Source organism: Oncorhynchus masou, chromosome 18 (genome assembly GCF_036934945.1).
Source record: "Oncorhynchus masou masou isolate Uvic2021 chromosome 18, UVic_Omas_1.1, whole genome shotgun sequence".
NCBI classification, from domain to species: domain Eukaryota; kingdom Metazoa; phylum Chordata; class Actinopteri; order Salmoniformes; family Salmonidae; genus Oncorhynchus; species Oncorhynchus masou.
The window spans coordinates 45,721,011-45,746,297 of NC_088229.1; the positions used below are offsets into that span (position 1 = coordinate 45,721,011).

The 25,287-nt window shown below is 43.5% G+C and overlaps 1 protein-coding gene across 2 annotated transcripts in view; it reads left to right on the forward strand.

Annotated features, from left to right (window-relative positions):
• LOC135504696 (membrane-associated guanylate kinase, WW and PDZ domain-containing protein 1-like) overlaps positions 1-25,287 on the forward strand; it is a 125,159-nt gene that overhangs the window by 56,145 nt on the left and 43,727 nt on the right. For both annotated transcript variants that reach the window (XM_064923490.1, XM_064923489.1), the window contains exons 2-11: positions 1,629-1,748; positions 2,711-2,920; positions 4,078-4,300; positions 5,158-5,240; positions 7,071-7,106; positions 8,648-8,705; positions 9,162-9,271; positions 10,380-10,502; positions 12,387-12,572; positions 12,828-13,454. In XM_064923490.1, the coding sequence (XP_064779562.1) occupies positions 1,682-1,748; positions 2,711-2,920; positions 4,078-4,300; positions 5,158-5,240; positions 7,071-7,106; positions 8,648-8,705; positions 9,162-9,271; positions 10,380-10,502; positions 12,387-12,572; positions 12,828-13,454 (1,723 nt within the window). In that variant the 5' untranslated portion in view covers positions 1,629-1,681. The remainder of the gene's footprint in view (positions 1-1,628; positions 1,749-2,710; positions 2,921-4,077; positions 4,301-5,157; positions 5,241-7,070; positions 7,107-8,647; positions 8,706-9,161; positions 9,272-10,379; positions 10,503-12,386; positions 12,573-12,827; positions 13,455-25,287) is intronic.

The following is a 25,287-nucleotide window of genomic DNA, read 5'->3' on the forward strand; positions in this document are numbered from 1 at the left end:
TTAGACCATGAAGACAAATCTTTTTAAATTAAACTATCACAGAGGTTTTTTTTAGCCATACTGTATGATCACAATGCCAGAAGGGAAATAAAATATCCAGACTGTAACAATCCGGGTGTCGTGGAGTCAAAGGCAGGAGACAGAGAGTACAATGCTGTGCTCTTTAATGCACTAAATGCACCACAGGGTGCTAACAGTGATCACGGCCCCAAAACACAGGGAATGTCAAATTGACGATTCAAAAATGCACGACTAGGAACTAACACGTTCCTCTGATACAGAGCAGAAGGTTACAAAGAATAATCCCGCACAACAACCAGGCGGGCCGGCTGTCTAATAAAGACAAACTAATCATACACACAGGTGCTACCAATAAACATACAAGGAGGGGGAGAAAAGACAATCAGTGGCAGCTAATAGGCTGGTAACGACGACCGCCGAGCGCCACCCGACAGGGAAGGGAAACCACCCTCAGTCGGACTCGTGACACAGACGATAGTGTCAGTTCCTCTGTGTTGATAAAGATGACCCTTCTTTTACCTCCTGTGTGTGTTTAAAGCCTGTGATATGCCACCACTACTAGATAGGGGTGTGTGTGAGACTTTCTTAATTTTCTGTTTCCTCGCATCATGTCCACCCGCTTTGTTCACTGCAGTCTCAAAGCAAGCGGTGACCAAAATCGCACGCTGTCAGATTCAGCAAGACACGGTCGTGGACGTTCTGCCACCCTCCTCCTGTACTCCCGCAAAACTAGAATAGTCCCGGTAAGCAAAATTATGTTAAAAAGATTTATAAAATACATATTTTCCAGGCGGTGAAATTAGTATTTTATTTTCTGAATGAAAGGTGAAAATACATATTTCCCTCATGTTTAAAATGTGTCTTTATCCGGACATTGAAAATACGTATTTTCCGGATGTTGAAAATACATATTTTCTTGACTTTGAAATCAGGTTTCTGTTCGGTTAAGAATTAAAGTTGAAAATACGTAATTTATAGATGTCTATGTTTTGACCAAATCAAGGCTGTTTCAGACTGGACCAAATCTGAACCAAACATAGACGTCTATGATTGTTTCAGATTTGGTCCAACAGCACCAAGATGGGCTGGGAATGGACAAGCAAAAGTTTTTACACCCCTGCCTTTGACAAAGTGGGCACTGCTTATCTCAGACTGCCACTGGTTGAGATACATTTTTTGTTTTTTAGGGAAGAATGATGTGTTGTTGGAGGTGCGTCTTGGTCAACTAAGCTTGGAAAATACCGCCTTTGCCAATCTGCCGCCATAAGCGGCCGCCTAATCCTGCCTAATGGGTGAGCTGGCCTGTATTCAGCTCCCACACTTCCTGTTTGTGGGGACCTGTTCTTCTGAGTGGCTCTCTCTCAGTCCTATGATTAATGGACCTTGCTGTGTTTGAATACTTACCATATATTACTTGCTCGTTCCTCGTTCTCAATCTTGGTTTCCGCCCACAGTGAGGCAATAACGTTTGTGTTTGTTAATTGAGCCGTATGTTTTGGCAAATGTAATTGCCATTGAGTTAACCACCAACAAAACTGCTCCCTCGTTTTCGGTCAAGCTGGTTGGTAGTATTGCTGATTAATAACCTTGGTTTCCTCTTTCCACAGGTACGACACGCCCCCCTCGAGACGGTGAGGTCCCTGGGGTTGATTACAACTTTATGTCCATAGAGGACTTCCTAAATCTTGAGCAGTGTGGAACACTACTGGAAATAGGAACGTATGAAGGTGAGGATGGTGATGTTGGTTATGATGATGGTAGACTGTAGGAGTGGAGAATAGGATCTTTCACCAGTTCACCAGATTCTCCTCACCTAGATTAGTACAGTGCACCGCAGTGATAGGTCTTCTGTTCTGACAGAAACTACAATCCACCTGTGTGTTGTGTGTGTGTGTGTGTGTGTGGGTTGTGTGTGTGTGTAACAGCGTTAATCTGCTTGCTGCCTGTACCACTGTGTGTTTGACACCTTTCTCTCTGCCCCGCAGACAATGTCAAATGCCTGTCCACAGGAGCCTATTGCCTTCCAAATACAAATATATACAAAGCAGACCTACGTACAGTGTGTCAGTGACATGACATGCAGTGGCATTGAGATAAGAGTTGCATTCTCATATCCAAAATTGGCACTTTCCCAGAGAATTGTGGATAGACTTTTTAAAGATACTTTCAGGATATACAGCTTCAGTTGTAGATAATGACATACAATTTGTGTTTTGTTCTGAACATGTGTTGCTATCTCTTGGATTGCATTGTGGGAAATAAATCTTAGTAACAGATCTGGCACTGACCAATGTAAGCCAGTCATTTGAATGTATACTTTAACGAGGTAAAGATTCTCTTCCCTTCTGAGCCCGTCCATTGTATTATCTGTGTATGCTCCCTGCTCCCAGACAATACAGCTCTCCCCTCTCAGTCTATAACACCATTGGCTAGTGGGAAAAGCCTGCTTTTCCAGCAGCTGCTTATTCCCAGCATTTCAGGATGCATTGTGCTCTGGCATTGTCTCTTTTTCCCCTGCGTAAGATTTAGAGATTTTATAGATCTCCTTCCTGCTATCTCTGTCCTCTGTCTCTCTTTCCCTTCCTTTTTTCTCTCTGGATCTTTTTCTTGCCGCCCTCTTTATCTCTGTTCCTCTCCCTCCCCTCCCTCCCTCTCTCTCAGGCATGCTAATGTCCCTCTTGTTGCCTAGGTAACTATTATGGGACCCCCAAGCCGCCGAGGCAGCCCGTGGTTGGGACAGTGATTTTCAGTGATGCTGTGCCCCTCAACGGCCCCCCAGGCTCCCAGCAGTCAACTCCCAAGCACACCAAGTCCTACAATGACATGCAAAACGCCCGAGTAGTGCCTGCTGACTATGAGGATGACGACCAGGCCACGGAAATGAACAACAGTTTTACAGGTGAGTCATTGTACATTGCAGTCAGACAGTTAGATACAGACGAACACTACCAAACCAGGCTGGTGTTCACTGTGGTGTGTGTGTGTTCGTGCATGTGTGTTTGTATCTGTGCTAGTATGTCTACACGTGTGAAAGAGCATGTGAGAGTGTGCCTGTGTTTGTACTTTCTTCTGCTCTGTATTGCTGGGTGTCTGGAGGTTGCATCATGTCTTTGTGATGCTGATTTCTCTTTGTGACAGTCTTAACACTGCCATCTGCCTGCGAGGAGGGGAGAAACACAGTGCAAACAGAATTCATAGGGCCTCGATCTCCTGTCACTCTTTCTCTCTCCCTCACATCTTTTTCTCTCTATTCTACTCATTCTTCTCTCTTCCACTCATTTGTGTCTTCGTCTAATGCACTAATCTATCTGTTAATAGTGTGTTAATATTTCCCACCTATTTAAGGTGATGAGTATATCACTTTGTTCTTTTTTAAGCTTAATTTCTGATGTCTAAGTTTGAAATATTGCCTATCAGAACCTGTGTTAATGTGTTTGCCCAGAAAGAAAGCTAGCTGATGGGCACGGATGAGTGTTTTTCTCTCTGTCCGTCTCCCTCTCTTTGAAGTCTGTTCCATCCTGGAGAGTGTGAGAGACATTCAGTCAGTTCCTAGATGGAGGGGCTTTTTCCTAGTCGGGTGGGGGGACGGTATGAATCTATGGCCCTCTCTGTGTGTCCTGCCATCCTGGCAGAGTGGTGAATTAGCGTTTGATCACCCCTGAACGGCTCACGGATGTGAGGGAGGAACGAGGGAGGCCTGGAGGGAAGGGGGGAACTAGGAGTTGGGGTTTAGAGAAATGGAAGCTGACCGCTTTTGCATTATAGTCATTGGGCCCCATTCCAACAGCCAGGGGGTTACCAGAAGGAGGGTGATAGGGAGGGAGAGAAAGAAGATAAAGAGGGAAGGATGTTTTGTGGTCATGATCAGGTCATGCATTGATATAATGCATACAGTCGTCTTAGCATAAAGTGTCTTATCATTCCACCCGTAGATTCACACATTCCGATTGCTGCATGAAACCTAAACCTCCCCTCTCTGTTTTTTTCGTGTTGTGCTCCTTATATACCCAGGATCCTTAGTGCGTAGTCTCTTCCCCTCTCCCTTGTTGTGCACAGGTAACTCTAGCGACCAGGACGAGAGCCGCGGCGGTGTACTTCGGCCATATCCCGCGCGCGAGAATGCTCCGTCCTATGGTCTGAACAACGTGGCCGCCTCCACCTCGGACAACGGGCAGCAGACGCATGCCCAACCCCAGGCCTCTCCTGAAGACCCCCTGGGACCCCTGCCAGACAACTGGGAGATGGCCTACACAGAGAATGGAGAAGTCTACTATATAGAGTATTTATAATATATCTTATACCATATACCCCACCCACCCTTAACCTATACAGAAAGTGTACTTTACAAAGTATATATTATATACCCTATACACTTCATCCTACAACTCACAATAGCTTGCATCATAGTGTACATATTCACCCAATACCCTATGTACAGTAACTACCCTTAACTTTAACCAAGAACAGAGAGGTCTACTTCATAGACTAAATACCCAAACAGAACTCTATACTGTATACTCCCTATACTATGTATACTACTATACTATACAAGCCTCTCGTTCCTGTTTCCCAGTACTCTCCCTCCTCCTCTCCCCCAGACAGGCCTGTCATTGCTCAGTTCTCTCTAGGCCGTTAATCCTCCATAGACTGATCTCCTTAGAGATCACAGGCAGGTCAGATCACCTGACCACTTCCATGCAGCCCAGCCCTCTGTCCTCAGACCAACACACAGAGCTGGGGCTGCCTGACTAGCTGCGAGAGGATGAGGAAATGGCTGGGTGCATTCATCACCTGCATGTTGGTCTGCTTTTATTATTGGACTGGCAAAGTCAAGAGAATTGAAAGGAGAGCTTGTGTGGTGATGTTGAGGCACCAGCCACCTATTCTATACAACACGTCAGCACTGACAGGTCTCCTTCCAACCCTCTTCTTTGTGTTTCTCAATGGGGGAGAAGTCTGTTTTATTGTAGAATTGATCTCTCTTTGATTTCACTTGCTTGTTTTAGCGACAAGCCTATAGACAACCCCTCACATCCATGTGCTGATGAGATCATTGGGCTTTTGTTGCTTTTTGTGCTTATCACCTTGACTTCAGAGCCAGTCTTTAACAGCTCTGTGTATGTGTTGTTTCCTCAGCCACAACACAAAGACCACATCGTGGATCGACCCCCGGTGTCTTGAGAAACCTCTGAAACCTCTGGAAGAGTGTGAGGATGATGGTAAGCCAGGCCCTGTGTGTGTGTGAGCTGTGTTTCACTCATTTCTGTGCTGTGTTGTTTTCCACCTAATCTTGCACCTTGTTGATGGAATCAGTAGATGGTGCTACTGAAATCTTAGTCACAGATATAAATATGATTAAGTGTTTTTCTATAGATAGAAATAGTAATGGTGTCTTTCTGTAGGCACTACACCTCCGTCGTGGCTCTTTGGACAAAGCTTATGGGTCCATAACATTTAACCGTGGACGTATAGAGAAAATGCCTTCTTTTTTCCTTTTTGTTGGCACTACTGTTGACTCCCCCAAATGGGGATTTGTGCTCTCTGATTGGCTCAAAGTCAAGTTGTTGGCCACTGACCAGCATTACGATTCTATAAGTAGAAAGAGCAGGTTCGTTGCTGCCGGGTCGGCACGCAGCAGGTAGCACTTTTGTTCTAGCAAGTATTGACATAATTAAATCACAATGGATTCGTTTCCATAATCAGCTGCCTGTGTTAGCTGCAAAGTTAGTGCACTGTCCTTAGCTAGCTAGCTATGTTGCGCTGGCTAGTGAATATGCTAACGTAATCTATCTAGCTAAACATATGGCTATGGGCTGGAACTGGCATTATGGGATTAAGGAGAGTGAATTAAATTGTTTCTACGTCATCTTGCTAGTTAGTTATCTAGCTGTGGCCATCTGGCTAGTGTCAACAAGGGCTTTCTACAATTTTTTTTACATTAGCACAGCTAGCTAGCTAACATTGGAATCTAGACCATAAACTAAGGAACACACACAGACAAACAACGCTACTGCCACCTCCTGGTTTGGAGTATTTTAACAAGACTGAGTGGTTGACAACTTAAAGGTATTTGTTGTGTGAACACAAAATAGACTGACTGCCGACACTCTGTTCAGAGATGCTAAGTACTGTTGGCAGGCAAAAGTTTGACAATCCTACCGGTGTGTCTGGCTGAACAAACCAGAGGTAACTTATTTGTGTTTTTTAGGTCCCAACCCCGTTCCGAGGGGTAGTAAGATTTGGGTTGGAGCTGTACAATTGGCCACTAAAGTGATTTGAATCTCTTAAGTGGTGGGCAGTTTTCTCTGGTCCTGTCATTACTTTGAGATTGGCTTTCCATCTAGGGAATTGTCTAATAGCTTGTTTAAAGATTTGTTTGTTACTCCACTGTTAAATTGTAGTTAAACAAATATCTATGTAAGAATGTGACATACATTTTGTTTAAAAACAAACAAGTAATGATAAGATGTCAGCGTGTGAATCTTGAGAACACAGGAACTGGTACTCAAATTCAGAAAAACCAATATCAGAAATTGAACCACCATGTGGCTATTTTGCTGTCATCTATCATATCTTAGTTTCAATATGTCACTGATATGATGGATTATGGCACATCAATTTTTTTGTAAATACTCATTTGTGACTTAGTTATCTATTTCTCTACCTACTTGTCTTTCTCTGTAATATTACTTTACCCCTTCTCTTTATTTCCCTTTCTTCCTCATGCCATCCCTTTCTTCCTCATGCCATCCCTTTGATTCCTCATGCCATCCCTTTCTTCCTCATCCCATCCCTTTCTTCCTCATCCCATCCCTTTCTTCCTCATCCCATCCCTTTCTTCCTCATCCCATCCCTTTCTTCCTCATGCCATCCCTTTCTTCCTCATGCCATCCCTTTCTTCCTCATGCCATCCCTTTCTTCCTCATGCCATCCCTTTCTTCCTCATGCCATCCCTTTCTTCCTCATTCCATCCCTTTCTTCCTCATTCCATCCCTTTCTTCCTCATTCCATCCCTTTCTTTGTCATTCCATCTCATCACCTTGGAGAAGAAGGGGTACATACTGAGGAACCAGACAATGAACTAGGTATGCACCTTTATTTGCTCTCTCTCTCTCTCTCTCTCTTCTTTCTCTATCGTTGTTTACATCATTGCGTTTGCTATTGACTGTCAAAATCTGTCCTTTTGTATACTAGAATCATTTTAGATTTTCACAATCATCTTAGATTTTAGCTCAAATGTGATGTACTGCTTGCTTTGAACTACTGCTTGAGTGGCAGGAGTGATTTCCGTTAACGCAACAGAACACATTAGGAATGTGTTTGATTGGACAACTCAGGTTCATCTATGTACTTTGAGCAGCTCCGCAGACTGGAAAATAGAACTGCTGATTCACAGTCCACTTTGTAGACTATTTGGCAGAAACAGACATGCTCTTGAAAGGGAATGAAATCTCTGACTCTTTCAGGGCTCTAAGTCGGGCCTATGGGCTCCTATTATTTCTGGTACATCAGAAGCTGGCAGTCTGATTATCGATTGTGAAATCCAGCCCGCTCCAAAAGTGTTTATGGGAGTTGGCAGCAGCCCACGCTAATACACGGCGCTAATGTCTTTGTACGAAATCAAATACAGTGTTGAGGAAAATGAGATGCTATCGCTTTAATAGGATTGTGTTAGTTTAAAGAGACTTACAGCAATTTGTTTTACTTTTACTGTTGAAAAGCGATATCCCAAGTATCAATACAGTAAAGTACACACACTAAAAGGTAAAACAATATGTTTTTTAGACTGTAAACTTCAAGGAGTAGGGCATTCAAGGAGTTGGTCTGATGGGGATTTGTGATGTTTTTTATTGGCCTCACTATTGCTCTAGGAACAATAGAGGATCAATAGGGAGCAAAAGAGGAACGCCCCTTTCTTGTGCCGTGTCATGAGGATACCTGGGCTGGCTGGACAGCCTATTGAGATGTGCCTTTTGTGAAGTAAATCAGATGATAACTGAGCTAAAAAGGAGACTGGAGTAGGCCCTCTCTGTCAAACCTGCGTGAGGCATGCAGTTGTGTACATCTATAAACTGTTTGTAGCAGTTGACTCCATGTATAGAAAACAACCTGGTTCTGTCCTAAAGACAGACATAAAAACGACCCATCTGGAGCCATTGTGAGTGGGCTAGACCTGAACGTATGAATAGTCCATCGAGGAGGAGGCAGCAGTCAATCTCTGCAGTCTGTAATTTAGTTCAGAGACTCCCCTGACAGCTGGCTGTGTATATAGCCTGTGTGTGCCTTGCTCAACGAGGTAGAGCGAGTCGTTTGACTCCATTATTACATGCCTGCACCATGGCCCACCGATGATACAGAGAAAAATGAAAAAGTATGAATAATAAAGCAAAAGTCAGGTCAGGTAAACATACAGTATATTCACCTGAGAGACCTTGAATAAGAAAAACAGGACAGCGTCACCCTCGGAAGAACTTCCTGAACGAGAACACCACCCCTTATAAATACTCAACTGACCACTGGGCTCATCACACCACACTACTCTATTCTGACCACTCTTACAACACCAGCATCTGTAGTGAATGTATCATTACAGTGATGTAACATGGCTGCTCCTACTCTGTTTCAGAGCTGCCTGCAGGATGGGAGAAGATAGATGACCCAGTGTATGGGGTGTACTACGTAGAGTAAGTTGAACACCTCACTGACACCGAACGGTTCATAGCTAGCTCTTTTCACATTCCTCTCAGTTATCCCACAATAATGAATAAGACTGAATCAATTGGATTGATTGTTATGCGCCAGCATATTCATATAGTTTACTGTAAACTGCGTCATTTCAGCTGGACTAGCGTTTTCCTCTCTCCGATTTGACCACACATTCTGACTTTCAATGGCTAGCTGTCAGACCTGTTATAAATTCAATGTTTTATAACGGGTTTGAATCTATGTAGATTTAACTGAAACTGGACTCCATTTTGTGTGGCCAGTGTGTTTTATGCGGTTTTCACTGAGGTGGAGGGATTTAAGAGGCTGTGAGCCAGAGGATGTCAAACACTGTGTACGGCCATTTATCATGGTGACAATGAATCTCTTTCTTTCTCTCTGTGTCTCGCTCTCTCTCTTCTCCCCCCTCTCTCCAGTCACATCAACAGGAAGACCCAGTATGAGAACCCCATAGTGGAGGCTAGGCGCAGGATGCAGCTGGAGCAGCAGCAGCCGCAGCCTCCTGAAGGTGAGCGGTACATTCGAGGTTCGTTTCCTGCCCTGGCAAGGCACCATTTCTTTCTTTCTTCATGTCTCTCTGTCTCGTCTTGTCTGTGTCTCGTCACGTCTTGTCTCATGTCTTGTCCTGCAGGGCTGGGGTCTATTCCATTTGAATTTAATCATTCCAGGAAGTGAATTGAAATCCCAGTTCATATTGAAAAGTTGCCATTAAAAATGGGTGTCACATTTCAGTTCCTCAGAATTGGAATTTCAATGAATTATCCTGGATTTGACGTGGAACTGACCCCATCCCTGTTGTCCTGTCCAGTCTGTGTTTGGGTACTTATTAGTTTGTTTAAAGATCATTAAAGCATCATTATCATCCTTTCAAGGCATGTACTGTAGCATTTGCTTATTTGTCATCAGAGGCTTGGAGCTGTCGATGCTGCCATCTACTGTATGTGCAAACTGCTGCTGATATCATGCTTATCTCTAACCTAACTGCTGCTGATATCATGCGTATCTCTAACCTAACTGCTGCTGATATCATGCTTATCCCTAACCTAACTGCTGCTGATATCATGCTTAACCCTAAATGCTGGTTCAAAAATAAACATATCCAGGTGTTAGAATGGCCAAGTCAAAGTCCAGACCTGAATCCAATCGAGAATCTGTGGAAAGAACTGAAAACTGCCGTTCACAAATGCTCTCCATCCAACCTCACTGAGCTCGAGCTGTTTTGCAAGGAGGAATGGGAAAAAATTTCAGTCTCTCGATGTGCAAAACTGATAGAGACATACCCCAAGCGACTTACAGCTGTAATCGCAGCAAAAGGTGGCGCTACAAAGTATTAACTTAGGGGGGCTGAATAATTTTGCACGCCCAATTTTTCAGTTTTTGATTTGTTAAAAAAGTTTGAAATATCCAATATATGTCGTTCCACTTCATGATTGTGTCCCACTTGTTGTTGATTCTTCACAAAAAAATACAGTTTTATATCTTTATGTTTGAAGCCTGAAATGTGGCAAAAGGTCGCAAAGTTCAAGGGGGCCGAATAAAGGCACTGTATGTTTGTATTTTATGTATCGTGGGTGTGTGTGTGTGTGTGTGTGTGTGTGATTTCACAGTCCCTCTGTGTCTCTCTCTCTGTACAGAGTGGATAGAGGAGCACTCCTCAGCTGGTGCTCCCCTGGCCAACTATGCCAATAACCACCTAGAGACGTACCGCGACCCGCAGGTCCCACCCCCGCTGCCCCCTGCTCCGGGAGGGGCCAAACGTGAGTGGGGTTACACCTAAAGGATTCTACCTGGAACCAAAAAGGGTTCTTCAAAGAGTTATCTTATGGGCACAGCCGAAGAACCTGAAGGCTCTAGATATCACCTTTTTTTCTAAGAGTGTCGCAATGAGTAAGTGGAGCAGACACGGTGTGCTCGCGTTGTAAGGGGATATGGGCTGCTCTGATAGACAGACTTGATCATCTCTCCATCAGTAGATGTGTAACAACGTTCTTTTGTTGAAGGAGGAGCGGACCAAAATGCAGCGTGGTGGTTACTCATATTTATTGTAGAAAAATGACTAGACATGAAAATACTGAAATGTACAAAAAAACAACAGACGGAAACATGAAAACACTATACAGCCTATCTAGTGAAACTAAACACAGAGACAGGAACAATCACCCACGAAACACTCAAAGAATATGGCTGCCTAAATATGGTTCCTAATCAGAGAAAACGATAATCACCTGACTCTGATTGAGAACCGCTTCAGGCAGCCATAGACTATGCTATACACCCCACAAAACCCCAAGACGAAACACACCACATTAAACCCATGTCACACCCTGGCCTGACCCAATAAATGAAGATAAACATAATTAATTTTGACCAGGGCATGACAAGATGATGAGACACATTTGATAGAAGTACTGAAAGTAACAGTTCTAGTATCGAAAAAGTAATAAAGTTTCAGTATACCGTGTGTAGTGGAAATGTCCTGTATTTACCAAATCATGAGAGCAAACCACACACAAGTCAGAGTTATCATAAAGTCCATCTTTAATTATATGAGCGCCATCACAACCCTGTGACTCTCAGATCAATTCAGTGTCTATAAATGAATTATCTGAGAGTCCTTACACATTGCAACTGAGATCCTTTATAGCAAAGATACACATAGCCAGACAGCAATGGCTATAAATTATCATTCAGCTTTGTCTCCTAAACTATGTTCTTATCTCGCTCTCAGGACCATAAAACAAATCCTCATGAACAGGCATATATCAAATACACCCCTCCTGGACAAGATCACAGAGACACAGTGACTGGCACACAGACATTGTGGACCCAAGAAATAATTGGTTCCCCCTCAATCATCCCTTAAAATGGTTTAAAATATATGTTTACATATGAAAACAAGCTTGACCTCTCCCCTCTCTGCGGCCCAAGTAACTAAAACCTGACAGATAACTGCAACCAGCCGTATTATCCAAAAATAGACATTCTAATGACATATCTCACATAAGCATGCAATAAAATAAATAAAACATATTATTTATAAATGTTACCTAAATAATTCTGATTCCGCCACGACACGTGCAACACACACGTTCAATAACAGGACATCTGACTAGCAATCATACAGTATATACCCATAATGTACAGTTCCAGTGCCCACACATGCATGACCAGTGACAGACCAGGCGACCCTCATGATCAAGGGTTACCATATAATGTCATTAACCTGTCTATCAGCCCACACGTTCTTTAACCACAATAAAAGCTCCATGTATTTCAACTAGCTATGACTCATTCGTTATTGAGGGATCACTAGGAAATGTATATTAGCATTCTCTCCTGGCAACCATTTTACTGTTTTCACTGATTAATGAAATGGTGATCATTTTAATAAATACAGTATATGGATGCTAAGGTTGGTGGATAGACAGACAGACATACAGTGACTTCAGAAAGTGTTCAAACCCCTTGAGGCTGTAACACAACCAAATGTGGAATAAGTCAAGGGGTATAAATATTTTCTGAAGGCATAGGTAGACAAATAATGTGAAGTAATACATGACTAACTGACTCATACAGGAAGACAGTCAGACAGAGATATGTAGATATGTTCCAGATAATGTTCCTTTCCCTGTGTTCTATAGGAGGGAAGCCATTCTTCACACGGAACCCAGCAGAGCTGAAGGGAACTTTCATCAACACCAAACTGAAGAAGAGCCGCCGCGGATTCGGCTTCACCGTAGTTGGGGGCGATGAGCCGGATGAGTTCCTGCAGATCAAGAGTTTAGTCCTGGATGGTCCTGCTGCTGTGGATGGGAAGATGGAGACAGGTGCAGTACACCGCTTCAGCCCACCGAGGGCACTGTTTTGCACCATTTATATAGGAAGTATTTGCTCCATTCCTATGGTGGTTGAAGTGATTGTGTAAGCTAAGATTTAAACATATAGGGGCCGTACAGTATGTCACGTTAATTGCACCCTACATAGTACATTAATTGTATTACTTACTGTGATACTAATGTGCTTGTAATCCTGTTACTGTGTTACTAACTGTCCTCTCCGTCTCCCTCCCTCCCCTCCTGTAGGTGACGTGATAGTGAGTGTGAACGACACCATCGTTCTGGGCTACACCCACGCCCAGGTGGTGAAGATTTTCCAGTCCATCCCGATCGGCTCCATGGTGGACCTGGCCCTGTGCCGCGGCTACCCCCTGCCATTTGACCCTGACGACCCCAACACCAGCCTGGTGACCTCCGTGGCCATCCTGGACAAGGAGCCCATCATCGTCAATGGCCAGGAGAGCTACGACTCTCCGTCCAGCCACGGCAGTCAGACCGGAGGGCCTGTTAACGGGATGAGGGAGCCGCGGGCCCACAGTCCCTCGGCAGAGGTGGTGTCCAACGGCTCTCACGGCTACTCCTCCAGCGACGTGGTCACCCTGGCATCATCCATCGCTGGGCAGCCAGAGCTGATCACAGTGCACATGGAGAAAGGCGATAAGGGCTTTGGGTTCACCATCGCTGACAGCCTGACGGGAGGGGGTCAGAGGGTGAAGCAGATCGTGGATTACCCCCGCTGCAGGGGCCTGAAGGAGTCAGACATTCTGATGGAGGTGAACAAGAGGAATGTCCAGAACATGAGCCACAACCAGGTGGTGGACCTGCTCAGCAAGTGTCCCAGAGGGAGCGAGGTCACCATGCTGGTGCAGAGAGGTACGTAGTCCACTGATCATGGTCAGGAGGGAGGCAAAGGAGGAAAGTGATGGGATCAAGAAGTGTCTGGTCATGCTGATATGTCAACCACCCAGAAGGGAGTGGGAAGGATGGCGGTGTGTCACCAGAAAAGGCATAGTGTCTGGCTAGCAGCATGAATAGCTAAGATGAAGGGAAAGAGTGAGTAAGTGGATGAATGAAGGAGGGAGTGGGTGTAACTTTGAGAAGGAGTGAGAGCTGAAGAGAGTAGGTGATCAGATGAGTGAGAGCAGGATTGGGTGGTAGGGTGGAGAGCAGGGGAAGGATGGACGAAGAGACAGAGAAGAAGAGAAGATGAGAGCGTTAGGTCAGGGACTCTTATCTGTCATGAATATGGATGGGAAGTGACTCCGCTGAGACAGCACTCGTCTCTGTGTGTTCTGTCAGGTCAATCTGTGAAATAGGCCCTCCTGCCTTTCTCTCTCTCGTCTTTTTCTATCTATTTCAATTATTATTTTTCACTGGTCTCTAGATCTCAAACTTTTTTTTATCTCACTGTCTTTCCTATATTCTTTCTCACTTTATCTCTCTTACACAATCTTTCTCACCCTCTCTCTGTCTGTCTTCATCTCTGGCTCTGTGTTTGCGTTGCTTAGAGTATTATTGGGTGTGTTAACGGTGAGAGGGCTCAGCCAAAGACGCTGTCTTACTCTGATGAAAGTGTCTTGTTTTTCAATTACCATGGGAGAGAGAGAAAGAAAGTGGAAAAGAGATAAAGATTGGAACACAGGGTAAGGTGGGGTGAAAGGAGAGGAAGGGATAGGTAAAGCGATACATAGAAGAGAGAACAGCCATTGATTCTGATTAGAGGAATAAGTGATTGGGAGGCAGAGCTAGTCGAGGCCATTAGCAGCAGAAGAGCTGTTTTCACACATCATTAATGTCTATGATTGACCTTCCTCTGACACTACAACCCTGACCATCTTTCCAACATGAATAACCACTGGAGATTAAACATAATAGGCCTGCTCAAAAACGTTGGTAGAGGAATGAAGTTGAACCTATAGGTGCATCTATACAGTCCTGGCCAAAAGTTTTGAGAATGACACAAATATTAATTTTCACAAAGTTTGCTGCTTCAGTGTCTTTAGATATTTTGTCAGATGTTACTATGGAATACTGAAGTTTAATTACAAGCATTTCATATGTGTCAAAGGCTTTTATTGACAATTACATGAAGGTGATTGAAAGCGTCAATATTTGCAGTGTTGACCCTTCTTTTTCAAGACCTCTGTAATCCACCCTGGCATGCTGTCAATTAACTTCTGGGCCACATCCTGACTGATGGAGCCCAATCTTGCATAATCAATGCTTGGATTTTGTCAGAATTTATGGGTTTTTGTTTGTCCACCTGCCTCTTGAGGATTGACCACAAGTTCTCAATGGGATTAAGGCCTGGGGAGTTTCCTGGCCATGGCCCCAAAATATCGATATTTGTTCCCCGCCACTTAGTTATCACCTTTTCCTTATGGCAAGTTGCTCCATCCTGCTGGAAACGGCATTGTTCGTCACCAAACTATTTCTGAATGGTTGGGAGAAGTTGCTCTCGGGATGTGTTGGTATCATTCTTTATTCATGGCTGTGTTCTTAGGCAAAATTGTGAGTGAACCCACTCCCTTGGCTTAGAAGCAACCCCACACATGAATGGTCTCAGGATGCTTTACTGTTGGCATGACACAGGACTGATGGTAGCGCTCATCTTGTCTTTTCCGGACAAGCTTTTTTCCGGATGCCCGAAACAATCGGAAAGGGGATTCATCAAAGAAAATTACTTTACCCCAGTCCTCAGCAGTCCAATCCCTGTACATTTTGCAGAATATCAGTCTGTCCCTGATGTTTTTCCTGGAGAGATGTGGCTTCTTTGCTGCCCTTCTTGACACCAGGCCATCCTCCAAAAGTCTTCGCCTCACTGTGTGTGCAGATGCACTCACACCTGCCTGCTGCCATTCCTGAGCAAGCTCTGTACAGGTGGTGCCCCAATCCCGCAGCTGAATCAACTTTAGGAGATGGTCCTGGCGCTTGCTGGACTTTATTGGGCGCCCTGAAGCCTTCTTCACAACAATTGAACCGCTCTCCTTGAAGTTCTTGATGATCTGATAAATGGTTGATTGAGGTACAATCTTACTGGCAGCAATATCCTTGCTTGAAGCCCTTTTTGTGCAAAGCAATGATGACGGCACGTGTTTCCAGAGGAAGAACAATGACTCCAAGCACCACCCTCCTTTTGAAGCTTCCAGTCTGTTATTTGAACTCAATCAGCATTACAGAGTGATCTCCAGCCTTGTCCTCGTCAACACTCACACCTGTGTTAACGAGAGAGTTACTAACATGATGTCAGCTGGTCCTTTTGTGGCAGGGCCGAAATGCAGTAAAAATGTTTTTCGGGGTTTCAGTCAATTTGCATGGCAAAGAGGGACTTTGCAATTAATTGCAATTCATCTGATCACACTTCACAACATTCTGGAGTATATGCAAATTGCCATCATACTACAAACTGAGGCAGCAGAATTGTGAAAATTTATATTTGTGTCATTCTCAAAACCTTTGGCCACCACTGTACACTTAAACCTTACTCAGTTTTTTGCGAGGCAAGAGACAAACTGTTAATGACAACCACCATCCATACAGTTTGTAAAAAGACACTTATGTGGGTTAAGCCCCCATAGTTGGTGTAATTGCTAACCCTGCCCTACATCCCTACTAGCTGAGGGTGGGGCAGGCAGCATCAATTATGATTTCTAATGAGTTGACCGTGTGTGCCTGGGCTGAAATGACAGTGCTGTATTGTGTTAAATGTCCTCATCATTATTGACCTCTCCCTTAGCATAGAAGGCAGGTGACCATTACACTAGACCCATGTCAGGTCCTGGGTCAGTTTCCTGCTGATGAGGTACTGAGAAACTGGGCTTGTGTTAACTTTGTTATGGAGGATTGGATTGTCTGAGGCTGTGAGCAGGTCAGCAGAGCAGCAGATTGATGTTGTCGGTGAGGAGGGAGCTGCAGCTGGCTGTCAGAGGAGGAAGATGCGGTGACCTTTCTGGTGATTAGGAGCCATAATGCCTCTTAAACCACAACAAACAACACATTTAGAGGATCGAAGGAGGAGGACAGGGTAGTTAGGAAAGAGAATAAGAGGGAGGAGTCAAAGATGGAGAATGTCCAAGGTGTATGTGTTTTAGAGAGGAGAGTGAGGAGAAGGCGGATAAGGAGACGAGAGAAAGGGAAGAGGAGGAGACTCAACAGGGCTCAATGGCAGGGTCCAAATTTTGGCTTGTTTACTCAAGGTTCAAGACTAACTTTTTCCAGTGGTGGCACTGATGCTTCCAACTTTTTCACTTGATTGCACCAGCAAATTATTTGGTCACACAATGTGTCAGAACCAAGCTAATAATGACTAGACATATTTAAAATTAGCAAGGCTTTGTGGGACGGGATTGTCCACTGTTCGTGGCCCTATGGGGGCACGAGTTGAGGAAGAAGGTACGAGCCGGCCGAAAAAGAGAGCGGGGATGACCAATAGCCTGTGCGGCCCGGAAGCAACCGGTTAACCAGCACGGGTCTACGGCTTTGGAGTCGGAGTCGGAGGGGGCACCGGAACCCAAACCCCCTGGGGAACCCCTGGAGGAAGAGCCCATCTTCCACCTCGTAGATTTTGAGGGGCCAGTCGAGAACACCGCTGGGGGTCAACTGAGGGGACAATTCGGGACGGCCCAGTGGGAGCATCAGAACTTGAAAGCCGCCAAAGCCCAAGTGATAGCGGTGGATGGACAGCTACTTCCGGGGGTGAGTGACTGGCGATCCAAATCAAGAATAACCTTTTTTATCAGGTGTCACGCCAACAGGGGGAACTTCGAGAGGTATTGTAGCTGCCCCGATGGTACGCGGGAACCGTTCATCAGCTGGCCCACACCCTCCTTTTTGGGGAGCACCTGGGAATGGAGAAGATCCGGGAATGGATCGCCGCCCGGTTCCACTGGCCCGGGATGAGGAGGACCGTGGAAGACTACTGTTGCAGCTGCCCGGAGTGTCAACTCACGGCCCCGAAAGTCCACTTCCGAAGCCCGTTGGTCCCCCTACCGATCATTGGGGTGCTCTTTGAACTCATCGCCATGGACATAGTGGGAACCCTGGTAAAAATAGCATGAGGACACCGGTACATCCTGGTGATAGTAGATTATGCCACCCGGTATCCCGAGGCCATTCCCCTATGGGAAGCATTATCCAAAGGAATTGCCCGGGAGCTGTTCCATCTCTTTAGCCGGATGGGCATCCCGAACGAGATCTTGACCGACCAATGTACGGAGTTTATGTCCTGCCTCATGAAAGAGTTGTGTGTCCTCCTGCAGATCAAGCAGATCCAGACCTTCGTTTTTCACCCGCAGACGGGTGTAGTAAAACGCTCAAACAAATGCCGCAGAAGGTCGTCGAGCAGGACGGGAAGAACTGGGACCAGCTACTGCCCCACCTGATCTTCTCAATCTGAGAAATACCCCAATCCTCCACCTGGTTTTCCCCGTTCAAGCTCCACTACGGAGGAGGCCACTCGGCCTACTGGACCTCGCAAAGGAGGTGTGGGAAACCCGACCCCATTACGCAGTGTGGTAGAGCACATGAAGACGATGAGGGAGCGGATGACAGCCATATGGCCCGTTGTGAGGGAACATATGGAGAAGGCCCAACGCGCTCAAGCCCAGGTCTACATTCGGGGAGTCCAGCCCCCAGAATTCCAGGAGGGAGACTGGGTGTTCTTCTTGATCCGCACGGCCGAAAGTAAGTTCCTGGCAACGTGTCACGGACCATATGAGGTGGTCGAGAAGATGGGTGTCAATTATCGCGTACGGCAGCCGGGGAGACGGAAACCTCAACAGATTTAACACATGCACCTGTTGAAGAAGTGGCATGAGAGGACAGCCGTGGCCGTGTTATGGTCGGGACCCAGGATGCCAACGGGACCAGTGGTGGTCCCGAGCAATGAGGACCTCGACCCGGCCCAAAAGCAATAGCTCAGGGAGCTACACGGCGGTGTTCCGACTGTCCTCCACATCTGGGACCAAAAGGCACCTGAGCAGATTCTTCCCCCAAGCCTAAAGACTGCTGAACAGTTAGTCTGGGTAGCCTTTTGATTATCTACATTGGCCCCCTTTATTATTTATTTGTTTATTTAATTATCTTAATTGTTTTTGCACTGACTCCCTTGCAATGGCTCTATGTACACTCACTAAACTCTACCCAAACACTCACATATACTACAGTGACACTCCAACACACACTATATACAGTTGAAGTCAGAAGTTTGCGTACACTTAGGTTGGAGTCATTAAAACTTGTTTTTCAACCTCTCCACCAATTTCTTGTTAAGACACTATAGTTTTGGCAAGTCGGTTAGGACATCTACTTGGTGCATGACACAAGTCATTTTTCCAACAACTGTGTACAGATAGATTATTTCACTTCGGGTGCACTGCATCATAATTCCAGTGGGTCAGAAGTTTACATACACTAAGTTGACTGCGCCTTTAAACAGCTTGGAAAATTCCAGAAAATGATGTCATGGCTTTAGTAGCTTCTGATGGGCTAATTGACATCATTTGCGTCAATTGGAGGTGTACCTGTTGATGTATTTCAAGGCCTACCTTCAAACTCAATATGTCTTTGCTTGACATCATGGGAAAATCAAAAGAAATCCGCCAAAAACATTGGAGACCTCCACAAGTCTGGTCCATCCTTGGGAGCAATCTCCAAAAGCCTGACGGTACCACATTCATCTGTACATAGTATGCAGGTATAAACACCATGGGACCACGCAGCCGTCATACCGCTCAGGAAGAAGACGCGTTCTGTCTCCTAGAGATGAATGTACCTTCGTACGAAAAGTGCAAATCAATCCCAGAACAACAGCAAAGGACCTTGTGAAGATGCTGGAGGAAACCGGTACAAATGTATCTATATCCACAGTTAAACGAGTCCTATATCGACATAACCTGAGAGGCCGCTCAGCAAGAAAGAAGCCACTGCTCCAAAACCTCCATAAAAATGCCAGACTATGGTTTACAACTGCACATGGGGACAAAGATTGTACTTTTTGGAGAAATTTCCTCTGGTCAGAAAAATATATAACTGTTTGGCCAAAATGACCATCATTATGTTTGGAGGCTAAAAGTGGGAGGCTTGCAAGCCGAAGAACACCATCCCAAATGTAAATCACAGGGGTGGCAGCATCATGTTGTGGAGTGCTTTGCTGCAGGAGGGACTGGTGCACATCATAAGGTAGGAAAATTGTGTGGATATATTGAAGCAACATCTCAAGACATTAGTCAGGAAGTTAAAGCTTGGTTGCAAATGGTTCTTCCAAATGAACAATGACCCCAAGCATACTTCCAAAGTTGTGAAAATGTGACTTAAGGACAACAAAGTCAAGGTATTGGAGTCTCCGACAAAGCCCTGACCACAATCCCATAGAAAATGTGTGGGCAGAACTGAAAAAGTGTGTGCGAGCAAGGAGGCCTACAAATCTGACTCAGTTACACCAGCTCTGTCAGGAGGAAAAGGCCAAAATTCACCCAACTTATTGTGGGAAGTTTGTGGAAGGCTAACCGACACGTTTGACCCAAGTTAAACAATTTAAACGCAAAGCTACCAAATACTGATTGAGTGTATGTTAACTTCTGACCCACTGGGAATATGATGAAAGAAATAAAAGCTGAAATAAATCATTCTCTCCACTATTATTGACATTTCATATTATTAAAATAAAGTGGTGATCCTAACTAACCTAAGAAAGGGAATTCTTTTGACATTATTTCATGTCAGGAATTGTAAAAAACTGAGTTTGAATGTATTTGGCTACTTCTGACTTCAACTGTATGTTCATACAGACAAAGCACACTCACACAAATGAATATTCACACCACACTCATGCATAGACACACTTTCACATGTGCTGCTGCTACTCTGTTTATTATATATCCTGATTGCCTAGTCATTTTTACCCCTGCACGTTGACTTGGTACTGGTACTGCTTGTGTATACCCTTTCCTCTTTTATTTAGCAACTATTTTCTTACTTTTTAACTGTGCATTGTTGGGAATGGGCTGTAAAGTCTACACATGTTGTATTCGACGCATGTGACCAATACAATGAGATGTTATTTTATCTGTGAGTCATCAATCTGTTCTGAGAGTGAGTGAGATGACAAAGCACAATGTCACAAGAAACACAAGAGATGTACATCATGATAAATCAATACCTTCACAACCAGCAGTTGTGAAGGTAGGCAGACAACAGCCATCTAGCATCCTCTATCACTTGGTCTCATTTGAGTTAAGACTCTGGTTTGGAAAATAAAAGTCTGTATTAAAACGACTGTTCCATTAGCATTATTAGAGATATGCCATGTCATAGTCATCCCTACACTTTCTCAGAAAACTGTTTATGATGATAAAACACTTCAGCATTATTAGAGATGTGCCATGATGTCATAGTCATCCCTAAACATTGCCAGAAAACATTTTATGATGATACAACAGTTCAGCATTAGAGATTTGCCATGACATAGTCATCCCTAAACATTGCTACACAACTGTTTATGATGATACAACACTTCAGCATTTTTAGAGATGTTCCATGTCATAGTCATTCCTAAAATTTGCCAGAAAACTGTTTATGATGACACAACAGTTCAGGATTACTAGAGATGTGGCATGTAATAGTCATCCCGAAACATTGCCAGAAAAATGTTTATGATGATACAACACTTCAGCATTAATAGAGATCTGCCATGTCATATTCATCCCTAAACATTGCCAGAAAACTGTTTATGATGGTATAACAGTACAGCATTATTAGAGATGTACCATGTCATAGTTATCCCAAATCATTGAGAGAGAACTGTATATGATGATACAATAGTTCATTACTAGAGATCTGCCATGTCATAGTCATCCCTAAACATTTGCAGAATTCTGTTCTATTTGTTTATGATGATACAGCACTTCATTACTTTTAGAGATGTGCCATGTCATAGTCATCCCTAAACATTGCCAGAATACTGTTTATGATGATACAACACTTCAGCACTATTAGAGATGTGCCATGTCATAGTAATCCCTAAACATTGCCAGAAAACTGTTTAAGATGGTACAAAACTTCAGCATTATTAGAGATGTGCAGTGATGTCATAGTAATCCCTAAACTTTGCCAGAAAACTGTTTTTGATGATACAACACTTCAGAATTATTAGAGATCTGCCATGTCACAATAATCCCAAAACATAATACAACATTTCAGCATTAATAGAGATCTGCCATGTCATAGTCATCCCTAAACATTTGTAGAATTCTGTTTTATGTGTTTATGATGATACAACACTTCATTATTTTGAGAGATGTGCCATGTCATAGTCATACATAAACATTGCCAGAAAACTGTTTATGATGATACAACACTTCAGCACTATGAGAGTTGTGCCATTATGTCATAGTCATCCCTAAACATTGCAAGACACCTATTAATGATTGTATAACAGTTCAGCATTACTAGAGATGTGCCATGTCATAGTCATCCCTAAACATTGCCAAAAAATGTTTATGATGATACAACACTTCAGCATTATTAGAGATGTGCAATGATGTCATAGTCATCCCTAAACTTTGCCAGACACCTGTTATGATGATACAACACTTCAGCATTACTAGAGATCTGCCATATGATAGTCATCCCTAAACATTGCCAGAAAACTGTTTTTGATGATACAACAGTTCAGCATAATTCGAGATGTGGCATGTCACAGTCATCTCTAACCATTCCCCAGAAAACTGTTTATGGTGATGCAACACTTCAGCATTTTTTGAGATGTGCCATGTCATAGTCATCCCTAAACACAATACAACATTTCAGCATTAATAAAGATCTTCCATGTCATAGTCATCCCTAAACATTTGCAGAATTCTGTTCTATGTGTTAATGATGATACAACACGTCATTATTTTTAGAGATGTACCATGTCATATTCATCCCTAATCATTGCCAGAAAACTGTTTATGATGATACAGCAGTTCAGCATTACTAGAGATGTGCCATGTCATAGTCATTCCCAACCATTGCCTGACACCTATTCTATGTTTTTATGATGATACAACACTTCAGCATTACTAGAGAAGTGCCATGTCATAGTAATCCCTAAACATTTGCAGAATTCTGTTCTATGTGTTTATGATGATACAACACTTCAGAATTATTAGAGATGTACCATGTCATAATAATCCCTAAATATAATACAACATTTCAGCATTACTAGAGATGTGCCATTATGTCATAGTCATCCCTAAACATTGCAAGACACCTGTTTATGATTGTATAACAGTTCAGCATTACTAGAGATGTGCCATGTCATAGTCATCCCTAAACATTGCCAAAAAATGTTTATGATGATACAACACCAGCATTATTAGAGATGTGCAATAATGTCATAGTCATCCCTAAACATTGCCAAAAAAATGTTTATGATGATACAACACTTCAGCATTATTAGAGATGTGCAATAATGTCATCGTCATCCCTAAACATTGCCAGGAAACTGTTTATGATGGTACAACACAACACAGATCAAATCAAATTTATTTATATAGCCCTTCGTACATCAGCTGATATCTCAAAGTGCTGTACAGAAACCCAGCCTAAAACCCCAAACAGCAAGCAATGCAGGTGTAGAAGCACAGTGACTAGGAAAAACTCCCTAGAAAGGCCAAAACCTAGGAAGAAACCTAGAGAGGAACCAGGCTATGTGGGGTGGCCAGTCCTCTTCTGGCTGTGCCAGGTGGAGATTATAATAGAACATGGCCAAAATGTTCAAATGTTCATAAATGACCAGCATGGTCAATAATAATAAGGCAGAACAGTTGAAACTGGAGCAGCAGCACGGCCAGGTGGACTGGGGACAGCAAGGAGTCATCATGTCAGGTAGTCCTGTGGCATGGTCCTAGAGATGTGCAGTGATGTCATAGTAATCCCTAAACATTGCCAGACACCTGTTCTATGTTTTTATGATGACACAACACTTTAGCATTACTAGAGAGGTGCCATGTCATAGCAATCCCTAAACATTGCAAGAAAACTGTTTATGATGATACAAAACTTCAGCATTACTAGAGATCTGCCATATCATAGTCATCCCTAAACATTGCCAGTAAACTGTTTATGATGATACAACACTTCAGCATTTTTTGAGATGTGCCATGTCATTGTCATCCCTAAACATTGCCAAAAAAACTGTTTATGATGATACAACACCTCAGTATTACTAGAGATCTGCCATGTCATAGTCATCCCTAAACATTTGCAGAATTCTGTTCTATGTCTTAATGATGATACATCACTTCATTATTTTTAGAGATGTACCATGTCATAGTCATCCCTAAACATTGCCAGAAAACTGTTTATGGTGATACAACACTTCAGCATTACTAGAGATGTGCCATGTCATAGTCATCCCTAAACATTGCCAGAAAATTGTTTACGATGATACAATAGTTCAGCATTACTAGAGATATGCCATGTCATATTCATCCCTAAACATTGCCAGAAAACTGTTTATGATGGTATAACAGTACAGCATTATTAGAGATGTACCATGATGTCATAGTTATCCCAAATCATTGAGAGAAAACTGTATATGATGATACAATAGTTCAGCATTACTAGAGACATGCCATGTCATAGTCTTCCCTAAACATTGCCAGAAAACTGTTTATGATGATGCAACAGTTCAGCATTATAAAAGTTGTGCCATAATGTCATAGTCATCCCTAAACATTTCCAGTTTATGATGTTAAACAGTTATTATGATGTTACATCCCTAAACATTTTCGAAAACATTTCATGCATTATTAGAGATGTGCCATGTCATAGTCATCCCTAAACATTTTCAGAAAACATTTCATGATGGTACAACACGACAGCATTATTAGAGATGTGCCATGTCATAGTCATCCCTAAACATTTTCAGAAAACATTTCATGATGGTACAACACGACAGCATTATTAGAGATGTGCCATGTCATATTCATCCCTAACCATTGCCAGAAAACTGTTTATGATGCAACAACAGTTCAGCAATTATCCTTGTTGCCCCAGGGGACCAGGAGTTTTCTGCAAAATATAGTTTATTTTAAATTTAAAATGTGTTTGTTTATGGAGGAGAACCTCACGTAGACACTTTGAGAATGGATTATCCGTAAGGGGTTCTGTTTTGCTGGCTATTAATGCGTATTGTCTAGCTGTAAAATGTGTTTTGTCATTACATCAATGCTTGCCACAATATAATGTATCTGAGTTGATTTGAATGTTGGCTTGGATGTAGGACATCCCAATGCATGGGCCTCCTAATTTTCTATGACAAACCCAAAGAATAATATCACGAGAGAGGAGAGGGAGAACGTTTTAGATTAACATACAGTACATTAACCCTTCTCATCCTCTCCCACCCTTACCTCTCCTCCTTTCGTCCATCAAACCCTTCTACCCACAACATTTCTCGTCCCCCTCCCCTACTCTCTCCTGGAGAGGTAAGTCATACATATCCTCCATCTTGCCTTTGTTGCCATGACAATGCTTCGCAGCACCTCAGGAGGAACTGTCCACTGGGTGATGATGGATCACAAGATCACTGTACTGACAGGCAGGGAGGGAGAGAGAGGAGATAAATGGGAAGAAGAAAAGAGATGAGGGTTATATCAAGAAAATAGGAAGAGATGGCGAGGTATGTAGAAAGAGAATGCGGGGATGTACTGTATAAAGG